Below are 18,708 nucleotides of genomic sequence, written 5' to 3'. Positions count from 1 at the left end.
GTAAATGCGAAACCTTTTCTCATCCTAATCCAATTAAAGTTTACCCTAAATATTGGTCGAAATCATAAACTGATCTGGTCTTACACTGATGTATACAATAACAATATATTGGATTTTGGATTTGATATCAGACTATATAGTCTGGTCTTAAGAAACTCAAGGCCAAGCAGCACCTCGAGTTGAAGGGTATACCGTAAACCATCTATAACGCAACGGAAAGAGTGGGGTAGAGGGTGTGGGTGTTAAGGTTGGTCTCGCCTCTAGCTAACTGCCAAGACCATGTCAAAGCCTTGAACGCATCAATAAAATAAAAAGAAAGATGATTCAGCCAAATGAACCGGCCTTAAGAATCTCCTGGACCCAATGATCATCACTTGGTCTTCCCAAATAAAGTATTACTTAGTCTCTCACAATTATTGAGGTTAAACTGTTAGTATTAAAATGGAAATATCACATTCAACTTATTAAAATTAGAAAAGTGACCACCACAGCATATACTAATCTCGCTGCATGCCTCCATCATAATATACAATGAATTAAGGCAATAACTGGCAAAGCATATAGGAGCCTCAAAAAATAGAAATGAATTTGAACATTTGCATTTTCAAAAGAAAAAAGTCCTCTTCTAGGTTGGCACAAAAGGAGCCCATCTACCACGTCTTTTTTATAAATGTATATTACGGTGTACATTTGGACTTTGAAGGCTGATTCGCACTTGCGAATAAATTATTCCTCAACCAATAGTATATCTAAACAATGTCCAGTATATACATCTAGAAATCTTATTATTTAATGAACTGAAACCTTCCTAAGTCAACTAAATTTGGTCGGTTTTTTGGGTACAATAACTTGGATATTGAGGTTGATCGTGCACATAAACATTTATTATATCATATTTAAGACTCTATAAGGAAATATAAACTAAGATTTTCTCTGGATGCATCTGATGCAGATGCTTACAGTAAAAAACTGCTGCAAAATCTTTTCAAGATGTTCCTTTGCTAAGATTTTCCCGCCCCTATTGTAGTTTAAAACATGATGGCAGTCAACTGGGAATGGCGTTATATCATACCTGACATAAGTGGAAGTGTCAGTATGTGTGCCATTATATCATAGGTAGGCCATTATATCATAGGTAGGCCTTCCCAGGTAACATTCTTTGATTTTCAAGTCAACCATGTCCCTTTATATTTATGGGTTTATGCCATGGAATCAGCACCGCCATTAGCAATATACCAATTCCTCCATCTCTTCAAACTATGAAAGAGAAGATGACGACCACCAACAGTGCCGCCGCTGCTGCCACCATAGCCCCTGTCTTTGCATCGAAGAGCCAGGCTTCGCCTCCTCATACTCCGAAATCTTCGGTTCACTCTCCGGCCAGCAGTCATGAACGCTTGAAATCAACCTTGTCTTCCCTCACAAAGAAAAACAAGGTATCAACAATCATTCTTTCTTCTTTAGTTTAGTGGGTCTTTGTTAGACAATCACCCTTATGGGAGGTCTTTCCTGAAGAAGAACCTCTTTCAATGGAGATTGCTTAGCACCCCATGTGAAAATTTGTGATTCATTTTTCACAGGAAACTCGGAGTTTAAATTCAATAAGCATGCCTTCTACTTTTCCTTTTTTTTTTTTTCTTTTTTTTTTCGTGAGAGGTCTTCTCATGCTGAGTACAAAGAAAGAGAGGTTCTCTATCTTGTGAAATTGGACTTCTTTAGCATAAAAATGCTGAATTCCTAGTTTTTTCTTTTCTTCACTTTATATGTATAGAACATGAGCCGTTTCCACTTACGGTGTTTCCTGTTATGCTTCATCAGCTTCCACAGGAACATAACAAAGCTTCTGTTCGAAATTATAAAGTCGTCAGCTGTAATCTCCTTATTCTCATTTCTAACCATTTTACGAACCATCATACAGAAAATAGTTTTTCAACAGTCTTATAATGTTATCATACAAGATTTTTCAGAAATCTTTTAAAGATATCAATGTACCATCTTCGGACTGATCTCTCTCTCTCTCTCTCTCTGTGTGTGTGTGTGTGTGTGTGTGTGTGTGTGAAGCCTTTTGGGAACATCAGCAAAACCTGTTGAGTGCGTCCAAACCTGCAATCTTGCAGTATATATCTCTTTGAGTGCATAGAATTGGGTTAAAATTTAACAATAAATCACTAAAATGTTTCACAATTTTGCTTGTTTGTGTTGTTGAATCAAGGTTGGAGATGAAGGAAACAAGCTTCTGGTGATGATTTTTGTTATGGGTAGTGCTGGCCCATTGAAAATGGTGGTGAAAGAAGAAGACAAGGTGGGCGATGTAGTGGCTGCTGCTCTTAAGCTCTATGCTCGTGAAGGAAGGCTCCCTGCCCTTGGTTGTAAGGCTTCCCAATTTGAACTCCACTGCTCCCACAGCGGATCCGGAGGTAAACCTCAGCTTTTTATCTAGCAACCTATGCCTCCATAGGCTTCCAAAAAACAGACCCAGTAATAGAACCAAGTATTTGCATTCAAAGGACGCTGCTGCGAATCCTCAACATCCAATATGTGTTCATTTAGTCATGGGATCAAGGCTTAAGTTTTATTTGTCAGCAACAGTTCGACATCCAGGGCACGTCTCTTAGCGTAATTTAGTGAGGTTTGCATTTATTCCAGCTCGAAAATCTACATAAGTGAAAGCAAGCAATAGCATGTTCACGCATCCGCTCTGTGTTCTATAATTTCTGGTACTAAGTACTTGAGATATTTACCGATGACTGTGGCTGAGGCTAATGAATGCTTATAGCTGGAAAGATGAAAAGGAGCCAACTGATTTTCAGTTCATCTGCTCGTTTCCAATTTGTCCTGAATTGGTCAATTTCAAACAGAACCCATATGGGTGCACAAGACATAGTGGCTTCTGTATTCAAGCTTGATTCTCTTGTGATCCTATGTTATTTGAGGCAATTACGGAAGCTTGCACTTCCCTGTAATCTAATGAGTACTTTTTGATTTATGGGCAGCCCTAGATGAATCCAAAAAGATCGGAGCATGTGGAAGCAGAAGCTTTTTGATGTGCAAGAAAAGCCAGGAGAACAATGTTGATGATTCTCGTATTGGTGGAAAACTTAGAAAGTTAAGACCGATGGCATATCACCTACACAACTGTTTTAGTTTCTGATGATGCCTTCGCTTCTCATGAAACCGACCTGAGTTAGATCTCCTGTAATAGATCATAATGCAAAATATTGCATCATCCTCTTCTGTACAGTTCGGACAGCTCAATGAATGCACACAGCAACCAGTGTTCTGCAATACAAAACAAAGATGATAAAGAATCCTTCTCAGAGAGGGCTTTCTTTTAAAGATAGTGGGTTGTTGCAGAAGGCAAATGAATACAGCTTCTTACGTAAAATAATCTGGAAGAACTAGAAAAATTGTCTTGTTTCAGGACCTAGAGGCCAAAGACAGTATCTAGCAGAACTTAGCAAGGCACCGACCTCTTGAAAAAGGTATGGAGGCATACGGATGTTTCCTAGCAGATGAAGATTGGACTGCAAGAAGAAAGGCATAAGGGAGCTTCTAAACCCTTTAATCAACCTATAAATAAAATTCAGATGTGAAATAACCCAGTTTGCACAATTGCACATGAATCACAGGGTTCACTGCACCTTAAGGTGCTGATTAGCACACACGAACTCTACAAAAACCCTTGCACTTGAAATTGCAATTGGCCCCACCCTTTTAAATTGGGGAAAGATGTCCGCCACACCCATTTTACTAGTATGCAATCAAGTCTATGGACATCAGATAAAGTGTTGTCTTTTTCTTTTTCTTTCACCTTCGTCAGAGTATTATTGCTAAGCATCAATTTGAACAGTATTCCTCATATAACTTCCCTACCATAAATAAGCTAAACATAAGTAATATCACTAACTAAAGTCATTACAGATTAGTTGATAAGCTCGTTTCTTAACCAGATTTGATCTTCACTTGCAAAGCAAAAAAAGCAATTATTTAAAGAAAAAACCTAGAAAGGCCTAGTTGGATCCAAGACAGTATCCAATTTTTTTCCTTTTTTTAGTGAACAATTCAGTGTCCAATTACCTGAGATTAGTGGAACATGGCACTAGCAAACGTGACATGCTAAGTCAAATGCCGACCAATAAGAGCTAAAGCACGAACAAAGAAAGCACCATAAGACCATCTTAACAATTCCAAACATCATTGAAGTATGGAACTCAAGGGGGTCGCGCAACTAGAGATAGCCTAGCCCAGGAGTCAGCCGGTTATGGGCTTGAACCTCATTATGGCATCTTGAGGAACTGAACCCTGCCATGTTTGCCCTGGTGTAGGTTTTGGAGTTCAGAAGACTTCACCAAAATTTCAAACTGTTGGAAGGCAACAATAGACACCTGTTAATCAGATAGAGACTCCCATTGCATGGGTGTTTCTCTGCTATCTAAGCAAAAAAGGGAAAACCTACAACATGTGATATCATAAGCCTAGTCTGTACACTTCACTGAATTTCATGTTAGAAGTTATTAACTAAGATCAAGTTTTTCCTTCAACTTCAAGAATAAACTTCAAAATGAACAAATTTAAAATCAAACTTTCCAAAATAACTGGCATAATTAAAATACTTAGAAATTTAAAGGAGAATTATGTGCTTCCCTTCTAGATGCCCAAAATGCACATAAGGAGTCTATGCTGCGTAGAGACAGCTTTCTCACCAAGCAGGTGACATGAAAACTTCTAAATTAGATAAAAATATTTTCAGTAAGGCATATAATAAGAAAATTGAATATGATGGAGCTATAAGCAGTTAAATACTAATATCGAGAGTGTATGGGGAAAAGACTGGCATCTGAAACGGGAAATAAAGATGTTTCAGATTATCAACAAGGCCAAAAGACGATGACTTTGTAATCTTGCAAAGACAAAAGCATTCAGGACATCAAAGTTCTCGTGGCCACGGTTAACAATTTCAATTCAGCCACACTAGCTTATGATTCTTATAAGAACCTGACGAATCAAACTCATCCCACAAAGGCATCCTCGAACGAACATACAAAACATGGTAGGAGTACTCATATCAAACGGTACAAACTGTTCCACGTACATGTGCTTTTTTTTATTGAGACTTCATAACCAAATGAACACAGATGCCCATGTATACATTTAATAAGTTTCATGGTATGTGAGAAGCCCCATTGATATGACAACTCATCAGTAAGTATGCATTACAGAAACTTAACATACATGATTTCCCTGCAATGCACAACATGGTGGCATATGAATCGTATTCAAAATGACACATGCAGAAACATCAATTGCTTGGTTTCTTTGGGTACTCTCTCGCCCCGAATATGGTAGATCCAACTCTCACATTAGTACTGCCCATTGAAATCTGCATGAATAAATGCAAAGATGATCGGCTTAGATGTGATTGTAGTGTACAGTAAGTACTCATGCATCTAAATTGTTAATATCCAGTTTGAGAACTTAGAGTTTCAATAAAGATCCACTACCGCTTGCTCAAAGTCTCCTGACATGCCCATTGACAGCTCACACAGCTCCTCTGGAATTTCAAGGGCTTTGCAGACCTCTGTCCTACAGTTGGCTAGAGTCTGCTTTCCTCCATGCACAGAAAAGAGAGGACATAAGAAACAATTTCCCTGCAAAGGAAATAAAACAGCTACTCTATGCAAGCAGTATATAAGAATCTTCACCTTAAAGTTTTCTGGTGTCGATGTGTAGTCAAGCATCCCTATTGTCATCAGACCAGAAAACTCAAGGTTTGGACAACCCAGCTTGACATGCTTGGCTAGTTCAACACAGCCAGAAGGATCAACGCCAGATTTTGCTGCAGAAATAAAAAATCAATATCAAACCATTCTTAGAACAAAGAGAACATGAACCACCCAATGAAAAACAAGGCAAACATCCACTTGCTGATATATGCAATTAAAAGTCGATGACTGTGTCACATATGCAACACATGAACTTTATTTTAAGTCGTACTGATGCTAATTTAATACTAAAACTGCATGATGAAAGACACTTAAGAGTGTGCCAGAATAATTTTGAATATGGATCTGGGAAAAAATTTAATATGTTTAATTTTCTTATTTCCATCTAGAAACCTACTGCGCGTATCATAGATTTAGCTGAATTAGAACACTAAATTCTGCACAAGCCAGTGGAAATATTAATGGTATGTGCAACTGTTACAAGCATACAGTATGCAACAAAAAAGAATGTTTGTTATGTGAAATCAACTGCTAGTTTTCCTTTTAGATTTGACATTATTATGACCAAAATCCTACATAGACCTCAAATATAATAACAAAATAAGAGGCAAAAACCTAAGCTATATATGAAGTGCAAACTGAAAAAATACAAAAAAAAATCAAATAAAACAACGAAATGTTGAAAAACGGTCTCCCAATATTTGCAGATCGATATGGTAATTCTGAAGTTATCTAAATTATCAGCCGCCATTTGCAAATGTTTGAACATAATATCCTTAGATAACTCCTTTTTTCTTTTTAGTAAAAAAAGCAAGAAAGTATAGAATGCATAACTAAAATGGAGAAATAAGTGAGGGCTCACATGCTTCACCACTTGTATTCACTTGGACCAAAACCTTCAAAGGCCTTCTTCCCAAGTTTGCAACTGCACGGTCTAGATGATTTGCAATCTGGAAGCCATAAAAAAGGGGAAAAATTAACGTGTAACTAGACAAAGTTGACCTACATAAAAGAGATGAAGACTATTTTCAAACTGCCTATCCAAGATTCCAGTCTCCAAGACAAACAGAATAAATAATGATGGTGCCATCAATTAAGTTAACTACATCATTTTTAGACATAAACATTAAAGAAGAAGGGAAAAGATCCTCTGTATACACCAGCATCCACAGGCAGCATAAGCAGAAGCAAAGTGAAGTTCCTAGCAATACCACCTAAACCTACATGCATGTGATGATAAACACTTCCCATGAGCTAATTCACAATGAATGACTTAAGTCTTAGTGTTTCAGTTGGATAAGCTTAGGAATATGACACATTATGGCATGTATTATAGTCTTATAGATTTTTCAAGCACTTTAATGGACTTATTGTGGTCATGATTACTTCTGTCAAGCCCCTGTGGTCGAGCAACCTGTGTCCTGTGCTACTGGTACTGGGTATTCCTGACTAGAGGTAAATTGCATTTTGAACTGTCACTCATTCTTGTTCATCTTATGGTCCAATTATATGCAACCATGCTTCACATTAAACATGCCATCTATTTACTATGCATTTGTTCATTAACTAGATATTATAGGCGTGGTCGAGCAACCTGTGTCCTGTGCTACTGGTACTGGGTATTCCTGACTAGAGGTAAATTGAATTTTGAACTGTCACTCATTCTTGTTCATCTTATGGTCCAATTATATGCAACCATGCTTCACATTAAACATGCCATCTATTTACTAAATTACTATGCATTTGTTCATTAACTAGATATTATAGGCTATACTTATATTTTGATTAACAATTTATGGCGTCATGTTAAAAAATATTGTTTAATACAGAAAAAGGATGAAGAAAAAAATAAACCATAAAATCAACATCAACTTCCAAGTTTAGAACCAGTAAAAGGGCATTAAGAGTAATAAGTACCTTTTGATCATCTACACTTTCAACCATGTCAAGATTAGGGACAGATGCTGCAAAAAATGGATAAATACAGTGAGACAAACTAAAAACGTCTTCTATTCTATACACCAAAAAATGTAATACACAAACATGATCCACTTAGCTCAATTGTTATGTGATTAATCAAGTAAGAAGTTGACATAACAAGGAGTCAGAAGCATTTACATAGTGAAATGCTCAAATTATGAAGAGGTACAAAAGGCACATACACAACCATACATGCTTTGACAAAGGAATTACCATTTAGGAATAGGATATAGTTGTTTTAGTTATCCAGTATAAAGTAATAGATGAAAATATTTCTGTCATTGACTGTTTCCTGATGCAATACCAAGCCTTCAATTTGAATCTTAATCTAGAAGTCCTAAGAACCACATATAGGTGAAGGGTCTATAAATGGAAGGAAAAGTGTTATATATCAGACAGATCCTTGGATGTTGACCACTCCTTTATATAAATGGAAAACCATTTGAACAAGGTGGGGTGCAGTGACATTTTTCACAGGGTACTCAAGGAATCAAGTGATATTTTTGACAGGGTACTGAAGGATAGAAGATGTACCCTGTAAACTTGTCCACTTATGAAAAGACAACTAAGTTTACTAGATGCTGCATTTTTTACAATATGAAGTAAACAGAGTCTTGGACTCTTGATTACGACATTGTGTCATTTCAAAAATATACTTAAAGAGAAAACTGAAAACAGAGGTCATGTTACATTTTTAAACATTGAGGATAGACTTAAATTTGAAATTTGAAAACATTACGGCTAGTAACAAGCAATTCTAGCTTCACATCACCTATTTATTACCCTCCATTCACCTATTAATTACTAGCACTTGGCACCCCAAAACCAAGAAACCCTTTGACAACTATAATCTGGCGTTGCTATAACCAGTTCATCTGCTAAGTTTTACTGTCAAAATCTTAATAAGAACCAAACGGAAGTAGGAGAAGAGCTCTTCATGAATAACACTATTTACATGATACAATCATGATGACTATCAGATAGACCAACTATTATTGTTTATTATGTTCAGAAGTGCAAACGGTTAGAGAAAGGGCTCCCCATCAGATTCTAATTCAAATTTTGACAAATAGCTTCCATAATCTCCATATTGAATGGTCCCTTCACTTGTCACACAAAGGATAGCATGACTATACCACAACGCTGACCTCCTTCTACCATGCGACTAATCATGTCAAGTTGTCAACCCTATGCCGCTTGTAAGTTGTAAACAGAAATAGATATCCATAAGATCTACCCTCTGCACCTACACATGCTGGTACTCATTTACTGTCTGAGTTACTTCACCTAAAAACAGTTTTAAAAGATTTAAGCAGGTTTTTCTCAAGATGACATCAGAAGAAGGGTTTTCTGTAGATTCTAGCAAAAGATGTACCAAGAAGAGGTTTCACTTTGTTGCTCTGTAAGTTGCCAATGAAATGCCATTCTATGTCCTCAGGAAGCTGCCAAAAAGATTAGCATAAACAAATCAAAATTCAGGCAAGTTGAAGCTTCAAGACAGAAGAGGAAAAACTAATCCAATTAACGCAACATTTAAGTATTAAGACCAAGGACAAATGGGTTATCGCATAGAGCTATAATGGTCAAGCATGATAGTGTTGGTGATGATAAAAATAATCATAATAGCAATACTATTCTTTTCAACATTCTTCAGAGACTGTATCTTTCAATGCCTGCAAAAGCTAGGCATTTCCAGTCACAGGAACCATTATAACAACGTGGCTCTTCGTCTATCCCAAGTTAAAAACAAAAAAAAAAGGTTCCTTGAATTCGACAACCACAAAAGATTTTGTTCACTTCCAGAATTTCCCTCCACATTTTGTTAATTAAAAGAAAATCAAACAACAAAGTGATCTCAGCAACGCAGAAAACTAAAAAGGTTCACTTCTTAACGAACAACTTCGATTTAAACAAAAAAAAAAAAGAACGGCCCAAAAGGTGACATAGGGATTCTTCAGGCCAACATAAAAATTTGCCATCCAAATTCTTGACTGGCAAATAACTTTCCACTAGTTTCTTCTACAACTGCTCATAAAAAGAATCACCGTAAACCACGCACACAAGTGTGTTGAACGGACCTGAGGCGCCTTCTCTATCAACTCCTGCACGTAATTCTCGCCGAAGTAACGATGCCCGGCATCGTAGACCTGGCGAATCAGGGACACCGGCTTCGTCTTGCTCACAGCGACCACTCTTACCTGCCACCACCATCATCACCAATCTTTATATAGCACCCCATGCGGAGAAGGAGGGAAAAAACAAGGAAAGAAAACAGAGAGGGACCGAAAAGGATTAAGAGGTACTTGCTGGGAAGCCCTGCCGGACCTCTCGGCGGCCAGCTGCACTCGGTGGAGGACGGAACGGAGAGCGGTAATAGCAGCCGTCTCCATCACATGGGGGGCGGCCATCTGCTGCGGTTGCTCCTCTGTGGATGCTTCCGCTTCGCCCTCTTGTTGGTGGGTGGCGACGGAGATTTGATTGTCCTCTGCTTCCATGGGGTCTTTCAAACCACAACCAAACCGTGTGACCAACGAATTTCACGAACCGGACAGTTCTCGTCTTTTAATAATTTTGCGGTTCTTATTTGTTCTATAGGCCTATGGCTTTTGCCTTTCTGGATCTCTCAGACACTCGCGCAGCCTTCATCTTAAAAATTTACAGTACCCGACTCCTAAATTGCAATAGGGCTTATACCGAGAACCTTCTGAAGATCAGACAATAGTTACTGGAACCCGTTCTCGTTCTTTTCACACTTGACTTCCTTGCTTCTTCTTCTTCTCGTTTCTTTTTCGTCATAATTATAAGACCAGCTAATGAATTTGCTTTTAAGAGAAAAAAAAATTTCTCATATTACTTTGGTTTGAATCTCAATTACACAAGCTCCTTATGAAAGTCCTTGCACACTATAACAGAGGGAAGGTAGGGTCTGCATGAGCTTGACTCCTCCTCAAATTTAAAAAAAAAACACATAAATTGTAGAAAATTTTACTTATTATATATATAATTTTTAAAAATAACATTTTAACATAGTAAAAAACTTTAATTCCACCCTCCTCGGGAAAAAATTCTATGGGAGGATGGCACCCATGAAAAGTTTTATTTTAAAAATTCAAAATTAGATAGTAACGACTTAAAAATTAGGTGGAGTACCCACATCAGATCTGAACTGGTGACTACTTAAAAATTATATGAAGTACTCGTGATCATCAGCTGGTGACTGGAGTGCTCCTTTTTCATGAAAAAATTCATGCTTCGCCCTTAAATAGGATGCCTATAAGTTGGAAGATAGACCACGGCTTTTCATTATTCTAACCTTGTCTCATAAAGCTTAAAAAAGTAACTAACTTTAAATGCGGCAGAAGCGGTATTTTAAGGCACCAAAAGCAAGCTTTGTATTCTACAAGATCACAAGATTGGGCAAAAACTTAGGCTGTATGCTCCTTAAAGCTGAACAAGGATCACTTGCTAACGCCATTGCATTGGTCGCATGGCTCAAATCCCTATTAAGTGAATTAGAGAAGCAATTACCAATATTCATATTCATGGGCGGTGACAATATTGGGTGTCTCATCTTGCCTCTCACCGTTAATATAACATGAGCAATAAGCAAGTATATTGGAAACATGTTCATTTGAAAGAGGATAGCTTTTCAAATGCATTGTTGAACACAAGTGGGTTTGGCTACGACCCAATTAACAAATGCATTGAGGTCGACCCCCAAGTATGGAACGACTATGTTCAGGTAAATTATAAAATTAATTCTGTTAGGTTTTGTCTCACATGTATTTGCTTGTGCAATATTTGAACACATGAATTTTTTCAGAAATATCCAAATAGAAAAAAGTACAGAGGGCCAAAAGTATGGAGATACTATGATGAGTTCGCCGAGGTATATGGCGAATCTCATGCAACTGGGCAAAATGCAGTAACATTAAACAACGTGCTACAAGCTGAGACTGAATCACTCCCATCTACACCTGCTTTCCAGAATTCACCTTCTTACATGCAGTTTGACAGTGAACAGTCATTTACACAGACGCCAAATGATGGTACACCCCTACAATCGCCACTACCTACAACTCCTACAACTGAGAATCCGACAACCAATACAAGTTCACATAGGTCAAAACGGAACAGGTCAACCAATGATGACACGTATTACAATTTGTTGAACGGTATAGTTAAAAATGTGGACGCCCTAACACATACTTCTAGAGGGTTTCAATATGCCAAATGTTGTGAAATTTTACAAGAGATGGTGGACACAGGGCTACTAGATAGTCATACAAGACTGCTGAGTCTGGACCTGTTAGGAGAGGGAACGAATTCCATGATCTTTCTCAACGTTCCACCTGAAGACCGGCTAACATGGTTGTCGCGTAGACTTGGTACTTTATAGGTAAGATTTCATATTTGTTAGTAGAATTATTTGTATGATTCATTTGGCACAATAACATTTGTTGTATGTTTTTTTTATAATTCCATGATCTTTATGTAGTGTGAAATTGTTGTTATTGAAGCAATCTGTTTATGTTCTTCATCATGATCTTGTCCTGCAATCCTTTCTTTTTTGTTGTGCTGAAACACATGTTGGAAATTATGTTATTCAATAAACATCCTTACATGTACATGCAGTTTAGTCTAAATGATTGATGTTGACATGTTCGAAGATGACGATGAACGAGTGCTTTTCATCATTCGAATGGTTTTTGTGTTTGTCTTCTTTTGGTTAAAAGACCAACCATCATCTAGGAGGATTGTTCATCCATTTCGAGATGCTGGTACATCTTTTGTCCAACTTATGCTTCACGGTCATCCTAGAAATTGTTTGGACTTACTCCGTATGGAAGGGCATACATATATGAGACTGTGTAACATTCTAAGGGATAGAAATTTGTTGGAGGATGCTCGTGACATTACCGTAGAAGAACCAGTAGCTATATTGCTTTTGACAATTGGACATAATGAACGGAATCGTGCTGTTCAAAATACGTTTCAATATTCCGGACAAACAATAAGTAAATATGTCAGCCTAGTGCTACGAGCGATATGTATACTGGGTAAGGATTACGTTCGGCGGCCCAATGATGAGATGATGCCAGCACATATTCGACATTCTAAACGATTCTTTTCATATTTTGAGGTAATTTCATCATCTTGAACTCAACATGACACATACAACAAGACAAACTACAACATGACTAACTAGTTGCCTTGTCATATAGAATTGTTTAGGAGCAATCGATGGCACACATATACCTGCATGGGTCCCAGCTTCAGATCAAGCAAGGTTTCGCAATAGAAAAGGTTTCGTTTCTCAAAACGTCATGGCTGTAGTCGGATTAGATACTAGATTCCACTACGTTTTGGCTGGATGGGAAGGAAGTGCAACAGACTCAAGAGTATTGTACAATGCACTAGATCATGAAACAGACCCATTTGTTGTCCCAGAAGGTACGTAGTTCCACCAACCAATTCACTCTTTTAAGAAGCATGTATCAATGTAGAATTAAATTTTGTTCAATTGTAGGGAAATTTTATCTGGCTGATGGGGGGTATCCAAACATTGTCGGCTTGCTTACACCTTATCGAGGACATCGTTATCATTTGTCTGAGTTTAACACTCGGGGAGCACGCTCACCTAGAACAGAAGAAGAATTATTCAACCATAGGCATTCATCACTCCGAAATATAGTAGAAAGAACTTTTGGCATGTTGAAAGGTCGTTTTCCAATATTGAAAATGCAAGTTCAGTATCCATTCCAAAAACAAGCTCAAATCGTTCTTGCTACATGTGTATTGCACAACTTCATAATTGAACACAATCCAAATGCCGAGCAATTTGATGATGAAGATGCACCTTCGACTGATAACTTTGTCTTAAGCGAACCTGAAATTGCAAGCCAAACACATCAACGAGGAAGCAACAATGCTTTGAGAGCAGCTATATCATCTCAAATGTTTACAGATTATCAATTAAATAGTAAGTTTGTTTATAAATGTTGACAACTTCTTCAGTTTGATTGTCTGACATTTGTTTTCTTTTCAACAGGACAACGAAGATGATGCCTCGCCGAAAGTACTATGTGGTTTTCGAAGGGCGTGAGCGAGACATATATGACAGCTGGGAGCGGTGCCAACCATTAGTCTATCGGTACAAGGGTGCCATCTTCAGATCGTTTGATTCTTTAGAAGTAGCAGAAAATCACATGCTTGAGTATCTCCAAAACAAGTATGGTGTGCAAGTTCGTAGGTCTCCACTCATTGAAGATGTCATTGCAAAGGAAGATATAGAAGACACGAAGTTAGAAGAACGAAAATGCAGCCACAAATGTTGGATTACTTGTTTTGTGATTACATGTTTTCTTTGTTGGATATGTAGTCATTAAACTTTTTTTTTTCTTCTTAGTAGAAAATACACTCTTTTGTGGATTCGTAGTCATGTAACTTTTGTGGAGATGTACTTTAATGGATAAAACTTCGTTATGCTTTTAAAGTTCATTTCGTCAACATTTTTTGTTTAATGCTTTTGAAAACAAATATATAACTTTTGCTGTTGTAGATGCTCTCAAGAAGGTGCTTTCTGTTGTAATGTGTTGTTGGATATTTCTTTTTGCGTTTTGTTACATATATCATGTGAATGGTCGTCTCTTTAATGAACTGGTTGTATGGTGATTTGTTTTGGGATGATTCATGAAGAAATATATGGGTTCTGCAGTCCATTTTTTGTTTGTTGGTTTTGGCTTGGTGGTGGTTCCATGAGGTGATGATCTTTCTCGTTTGGTGGTGCATCATTTTCCAGGTTAAATTTTTCATGTGCATCAAACAGGGTTAAATTTACCACGTTAAATTTTTCATGTTCATCAAACAGGGTTAAATTTACCACGTTAAATTTCATCCGACAATCAAACAGGGCCTCGTTTTGGAAGAGGGTGAAATTTCATCCACTAAATTTTTCTAGAAAAATTTACCATGGTAAAATTACCGCGTTAAATTTCACCCGCCCATCAAACGGGCCCTAAAGGTGGGCATCGGGCCGCCCCGGTAAAGGCTGGCCCGATCCGGCCCGTCGCGCCGGGCAACCCGGCCCGGCTCCGACCCGACCCGACCCGTTTAAAAATAAAAAATAAATTTTTAATCAAAAAATAATTTTGTAAATATAAAATATATTTATTAATAATAAATATATATTATTAAAACAAAAAAATAAAAAAAAATATTTTTTTAAACTTAAACAAACCAAACCGGCCGGGCCAGGCCGACCTCAGCCGGCCTATCGGGCCCGTGCCCAGCCCAGGACCGGAAAATCCTGGCCCAAGCCCGGGCCCGAAAAATCTTGGCCGGGGCCCAACCGGGCCGGCCCATCAGCATCCCGACCCGACGCCCACCCTTAACTAAACCTCTCCCACAAAAAAGGCACGAGTATCTTACTGAGATGATAAGGGAAAATTGTGCCACTGACAAAAAAACATGTAAGCCAATTGTATTGTGCCACTCACAAAAAAACATGTAAGCCAACAATTTTTTCTTACTACGCCTAATGTGAATAATTTTATAAATGTGGTAAGTATATAAAGGAAATCCCTCTCTCTCAAAATAGTTACTAATAGGGGTGGTGATAGGTTATTACTCTTCCTCTTGTGGGTAAAGGATACATATATGCACATACACATATACATATCCACATAATAGTGTAGACTCATGGAATAGGCTAACTAGCTTACTAAAAAATGTTCTTTTATGGAAGACATCTGAGTGAGTGTCCAGTCCAATCTCTCAATGGAGAGCATTTATAGTTCTTAGTGTTATATATATATATATATATATATATATATATTGGTGACTCCGATTGTCTAAGAATCACTTAGTTCACTTGTGAAAGCCAAGTTATCTGTGGTGATGAAGATTGAAAAAAAAAAGAAAGAGAAAAAAGTAATAGATATTTTTGCAATTTAATATTAGGTTATACTTTTTTTTCTTTGTTTTTCTCTCGACACTTAAAATCCTCTCACCTCTCACAACATCATCCATGCATTGTTTCATGTGGTGCATTGAACAATTATGATTGGATGAAAGGCCAGATGACGAGAAAATTATATATATATAATCCTCTCACCTTCACAACATATCACTCCGTAAATTGTTTCATGTGGTGCATTGGACAACTATGATTGGATGAAAGTTAAGATGACCAGAAGATTATATATATATATATATAGAGAGAGAGAGAGAGAGAGAGAGAGAGAGAGAGAGAGAGAGAGCTGCACCTTGAGCTGGACTTGAATAAAAAAACTCAAACATGAGCTGAACTCCATAGAAAAGGCTTAAGCTTGAGCTGAGCTCCCTAAAAAAGGCTTAAGATTGAGCTCGACTCATTTAAAAAAAAAAAAGATTATAATGAGCCATTTGCCTATAATTCTATGGGTTTTTTTATTTTGCATCATTAAAAACCATCGCTGCATTCTGTCATTAAAAACTGTAGCCAAGCAACTGCCGTCACCAGCTTTTTCCAACCATTTTTACCGACACAAAATACAAAGAAACATTTAGTACTCTCTCTCTCTCTCTCTCTCTCTATCTATATATATATATATATATATATATATATATATATGAGACTAGATTTCTCTTTTTTTGTCTCGTTAAAAGTTATCACAAAATGTACATTGATGATCAACTGTGGGCCTGTGGCAGATTAGTTTTTTTTTTTTCATTATTTTGTATCGTTAAAAACCACAACAAATGTATTCCAATGCTCAAAACCGTAGCCAAGTCAATGACTATCATAAATACATTTTTTTTCTAATGAATTTGAGCAATAAAAAAAAAACCATCCGACTATAAAGAGGTGGCCGAGATAGAGAGAGAGAAAAGGAAAACTTATATCAAAGTTAATGAAATCATCTGGGCCATCGGCTTTAGCATATCGTACGGCTGAAATTTAATTGAGAATAGGGAAGCCAACCTGTTTTCAATAGGCTGAAATACTCCTGGAAGGCACGTGCTATATATATATATATATAATCAGCTGGCAAGAATAGAAATTTGCCGGCAGGCTGAATGTTGCCAGATGATAAGAAATTCTAAAAAGTTGGTTGAAAAAACAAAAAAAACAGTTACTAAAACCACCATAAAGTGTCACTATAATATAACCCCCAACCAAAATGGAGGCTGTTTTTCAATGTCAGTTTATAAATTGTTCAATATGCAAGAGAGAGGAAAGTTGGTAAAAACCAAATCACTTGTGTAGGAGACAAAAACCAGATGCATTAAAATAAATTATTAAATATTTTTTTTGGTAATCTAACCTTATAGATATGGTTTTAAAAGTGATTCGGTGAAAAACATATATTAAATTAGTTGTCTTCTTATTTAAATAATGTTTTTTTAATAATAAAAAATGAACAGCTCATATAACATCAAAATTTTGATAGTAGAAAGGATTTTTTTTTCCAAAAACAGCTTGAACTGAAGCATGATTTATATTAAATCAATGTTTATAAGTACATTTAAAAGTTCACATTTTGTTTTAAACACTATTTAACACAAATTTAAAATGTCTAGATTTTATCCCTTATACAAGTGGTTTGGTATCTACCAATTATTGTTATATATATATATATATATATATATATATATATATATATATATATATATATATATATATATATATATATATAGGGGGGAGAGAGAGAGAGATAGATCTTTATATGCCAGACTCAATGGAATTATTTGAACCATTGATTTTAACAACAATATACGGTAGAGATTAAGTTGTAAACAATGGAAATCCAGTTGCATTTTCAAGAAACTAAAATACATTTCAAAGGAATTAGAAACAAATGGGGTTTATGTTGTATTTAGACTGAAAAAGTTGTATTTTGTTTCATCACTTTCATCATGATACGAGATTTATGTTCTTATTGTTGAATCAGACTGACTACGGAAGGGTCTAGATCTAGTACATACATGAACACATGATCGATATTCAATTTCCAATATATATTAAGGTGTTTTTTATTACCTAAATATTTCTTGCAAACATGAACATCCAAGCATCAAAATCCCAGACTTATAGTCGGACCCTCCATGCCCAACTGAGAACCTAAAAAGAGGTGATGTTAAAACTAAATAAAGGGTCTAGGACATTTCTAATCGTGTTTGATTGGGTGATGCAAGATGAAAGAAACTCAAACTTCCTAGACTTATTGACTAGGCAACCAATATGCACTCTTAGGTTGATACTGAATTCAGATTCATTAATTTTGACTACTTGATATTGTTTTTTTGATAACACAATCTTTTTGAAATCTTTTAAATCTTTGGGACAGATCTTAATAAATAAACACCATTAACCAATCCATTTACTTGGATCCAGCATTTTTGGCGATTTTGGATAAGGGCATCTTCATGTCTAGGGCTGTGAATAGGTCAGGCATCTGCTGGTTATCTCAATCTGAAAATTTGGGATCTTGATCTGAAGATTTTAAATCCTTGATTCGAATAAGGAGGACATAATTTGAGGTATAAATAGATCAGACTACAGACCAAATGTATAAAAAATTAAAAATCAACTTTGGATTGGAATTTTAATAGACAGCCAAAAACAGCCAACTTTAAATCCAAAAATTAACTGCATGCAGCTTTGGCCCACCTGGACTGAACCCAGAAGTTGGAACCAGGCATAAGATTCCAGACCATGCTCTAATTGTATTGACCCTGACCTGACCCACGATGGGTAGTTTGGGAAATAAAATTTTCATCCATCTGATTGTATATGCACTTCTAGTGTATAAAGGTTATTAAATGTGTAGAAATTATAACCAAGATTTAAGAGACATTTATTTTTACTGCCACTAAATCTCATTTCTCTTCCTACATAAACTAGAAATGGACTCTAAAACCCCACTAATCCAAACTTATTGTATACTTGAAAATATTATATTTGCTCCATGCCCATGCTTGTTAGGGCACCCATATTAAAAATGTACTGCAAATTTCATGA

General features: G+C 36.6%; 3 protein-coding genes across 3 annotated transcripts; 2 read left to right on the top strand and 1 right to left on the bottom strand.

Moving 5' to 3' along the window:
• Positions 1–1,223: 1,223 nt before the first annotated feature.
• Positions 1,224–3,726, top strand: LOC116257996 (uncharacterized protein At4g22758-like). Its single transcript, XM_031635052.2, has 3 exons — positions 1,224–1,436; positions 2,213–2,417; positions 2,994–3,726. The coding sequence occupies exons 1-3, from the start codon at positions 1,260–1,262 to the stop codon at positions 3,149–3,151; spliced, it is 540 nt and encodes a 179-aa protein (XP_031490912.1). The 5' UTR covers positions 1,224–1,259; the 3' UTR covers positions 3,152–3,726.
• A 1,309-nt stretch (positions 3,727–5,035) lies between these two features.
• Positions 5,036–10,356, bottom strand: LOC116257092 (uncharacterized). The gene is made up of 8 exons (XM_031633707.2): positions 10,007–10,356; positions 9,782–9,901; positions 9,079–9,145; positions 7,641–7,687; positions 6,586–6,673; positions 5,703–5,836; positions 5,502–5,600; positions 5,036–5,380 (listed from the first exon to the last, which is right to left on the bottom strand). Exons 1-8 carry the CDS (start codon positions 10,196–10,198, stop codon positions 5,300–5,302), a joined length of 828 nt encoding a protein of 275 aa, XP_031489567.1. The 5' UTR covers positions 10,199–10,356; the 3' UTR covers positions 5,036–5,299.
• Positions 10,357–11,298: 942 nt separating this feature from the next.
• Positions 11,299–12,102, top strand: LOC116257166 (uncharacterized protein At2g29880-like). Its single transcript, XM_031633777.1, has 2 exons — positions 11,299–11,445; positions 11,527–12,102. Exons 1-2 carry the CDS (start codon positions 11,299–11,301, stop codon positions 12,100–12,102), a joined length of 723 nt encoding a protein of 240 aa, XP_031489637.1.
• Positions 12,103–18,708: the final 6,606 nt, after the last annotated feature.

Source organism: Nymphaea colorata, chromosome 7 (assembly GCF_008831285.2).
Source record: "Nymphaea colorata isolate Beijing-Zhang1983 chromosome 7, ASM883128v2, whole genome shotgun sequence".
In the NCBI taxonomy this organism is placed as follows: domain Eukaryota; kingdom Viridiplantae; phylum Streptophyta; class Magnoliopsida; order Nymphaeales; family Nymphaeaceae; genus Nymphaea; species Nymphaea colorata.
Note: the sequence above shows the minus strand (reverse complement) of the source record. Positions and strands in the feature narration are given on the sequence as shown.

Excerpts from the sequence above, each read along its gene's own strand:
- LOC116257996 (XM_031635052.2), top strand. The coding sequence starts at position 1,260 with ATGAAAGAGAAGATGACGACCACCAACAGTGCCGCCGCTGCTGCCACC. Across the intron at positions 1,437-2,212 it reads CCCTCACAAAGAAAAACAAG|GTTGGAGATGAAGGAAACAA; the intron begins GTATCAACAATC and ends TGTTGAATCAAG. Across the intron at positions 2,418-2,993 it reads CTCCCACAGCGGATCCGGAG|CCCTAGATGAATCCAAAAAG; the intron begins GTAAACCTCAGC and ends ATTTATGGGCAG.
- LOC116257092 (XM_031633707.2), bottom strand. The coding sequence starts at position 10,198 with ATGGAAGCAGAGGACAATCAAATCTCCGTCGCCACCCACCAACAAGAG. Across the intron at positions 9,902-10,006 it reads CCGGCAGGGCTTCCCAGCAA|GTAAGAGTGGTCGCTGTGAG; the intron begins GTACCTCTTAAT and ends TGGTGGTGGCAG. Across the intron at positions 7,688-9,078 it reads CAAAGTGAAACCTCTTCTTG|CATCTGTCCCTAATCTTGAC; the intron begins GTACATCTTTTG and ends CATTTTTTGCAG.
- LOC116257166 (XM_031633777.1), top strand. The coding sequence starts at position 11,299 with ATGAGCAATAAGCAAGTATATTGGAAACATGTTCATTTGAAAGAGGAT. Across the intron at positions 11,446-11,526 it reads TATGGAACGACTATGTTCAG|AAATATCCAAATAGAAAAAA; the intron begins GTAAATTATAAA and ends GAATTTTTTCAG.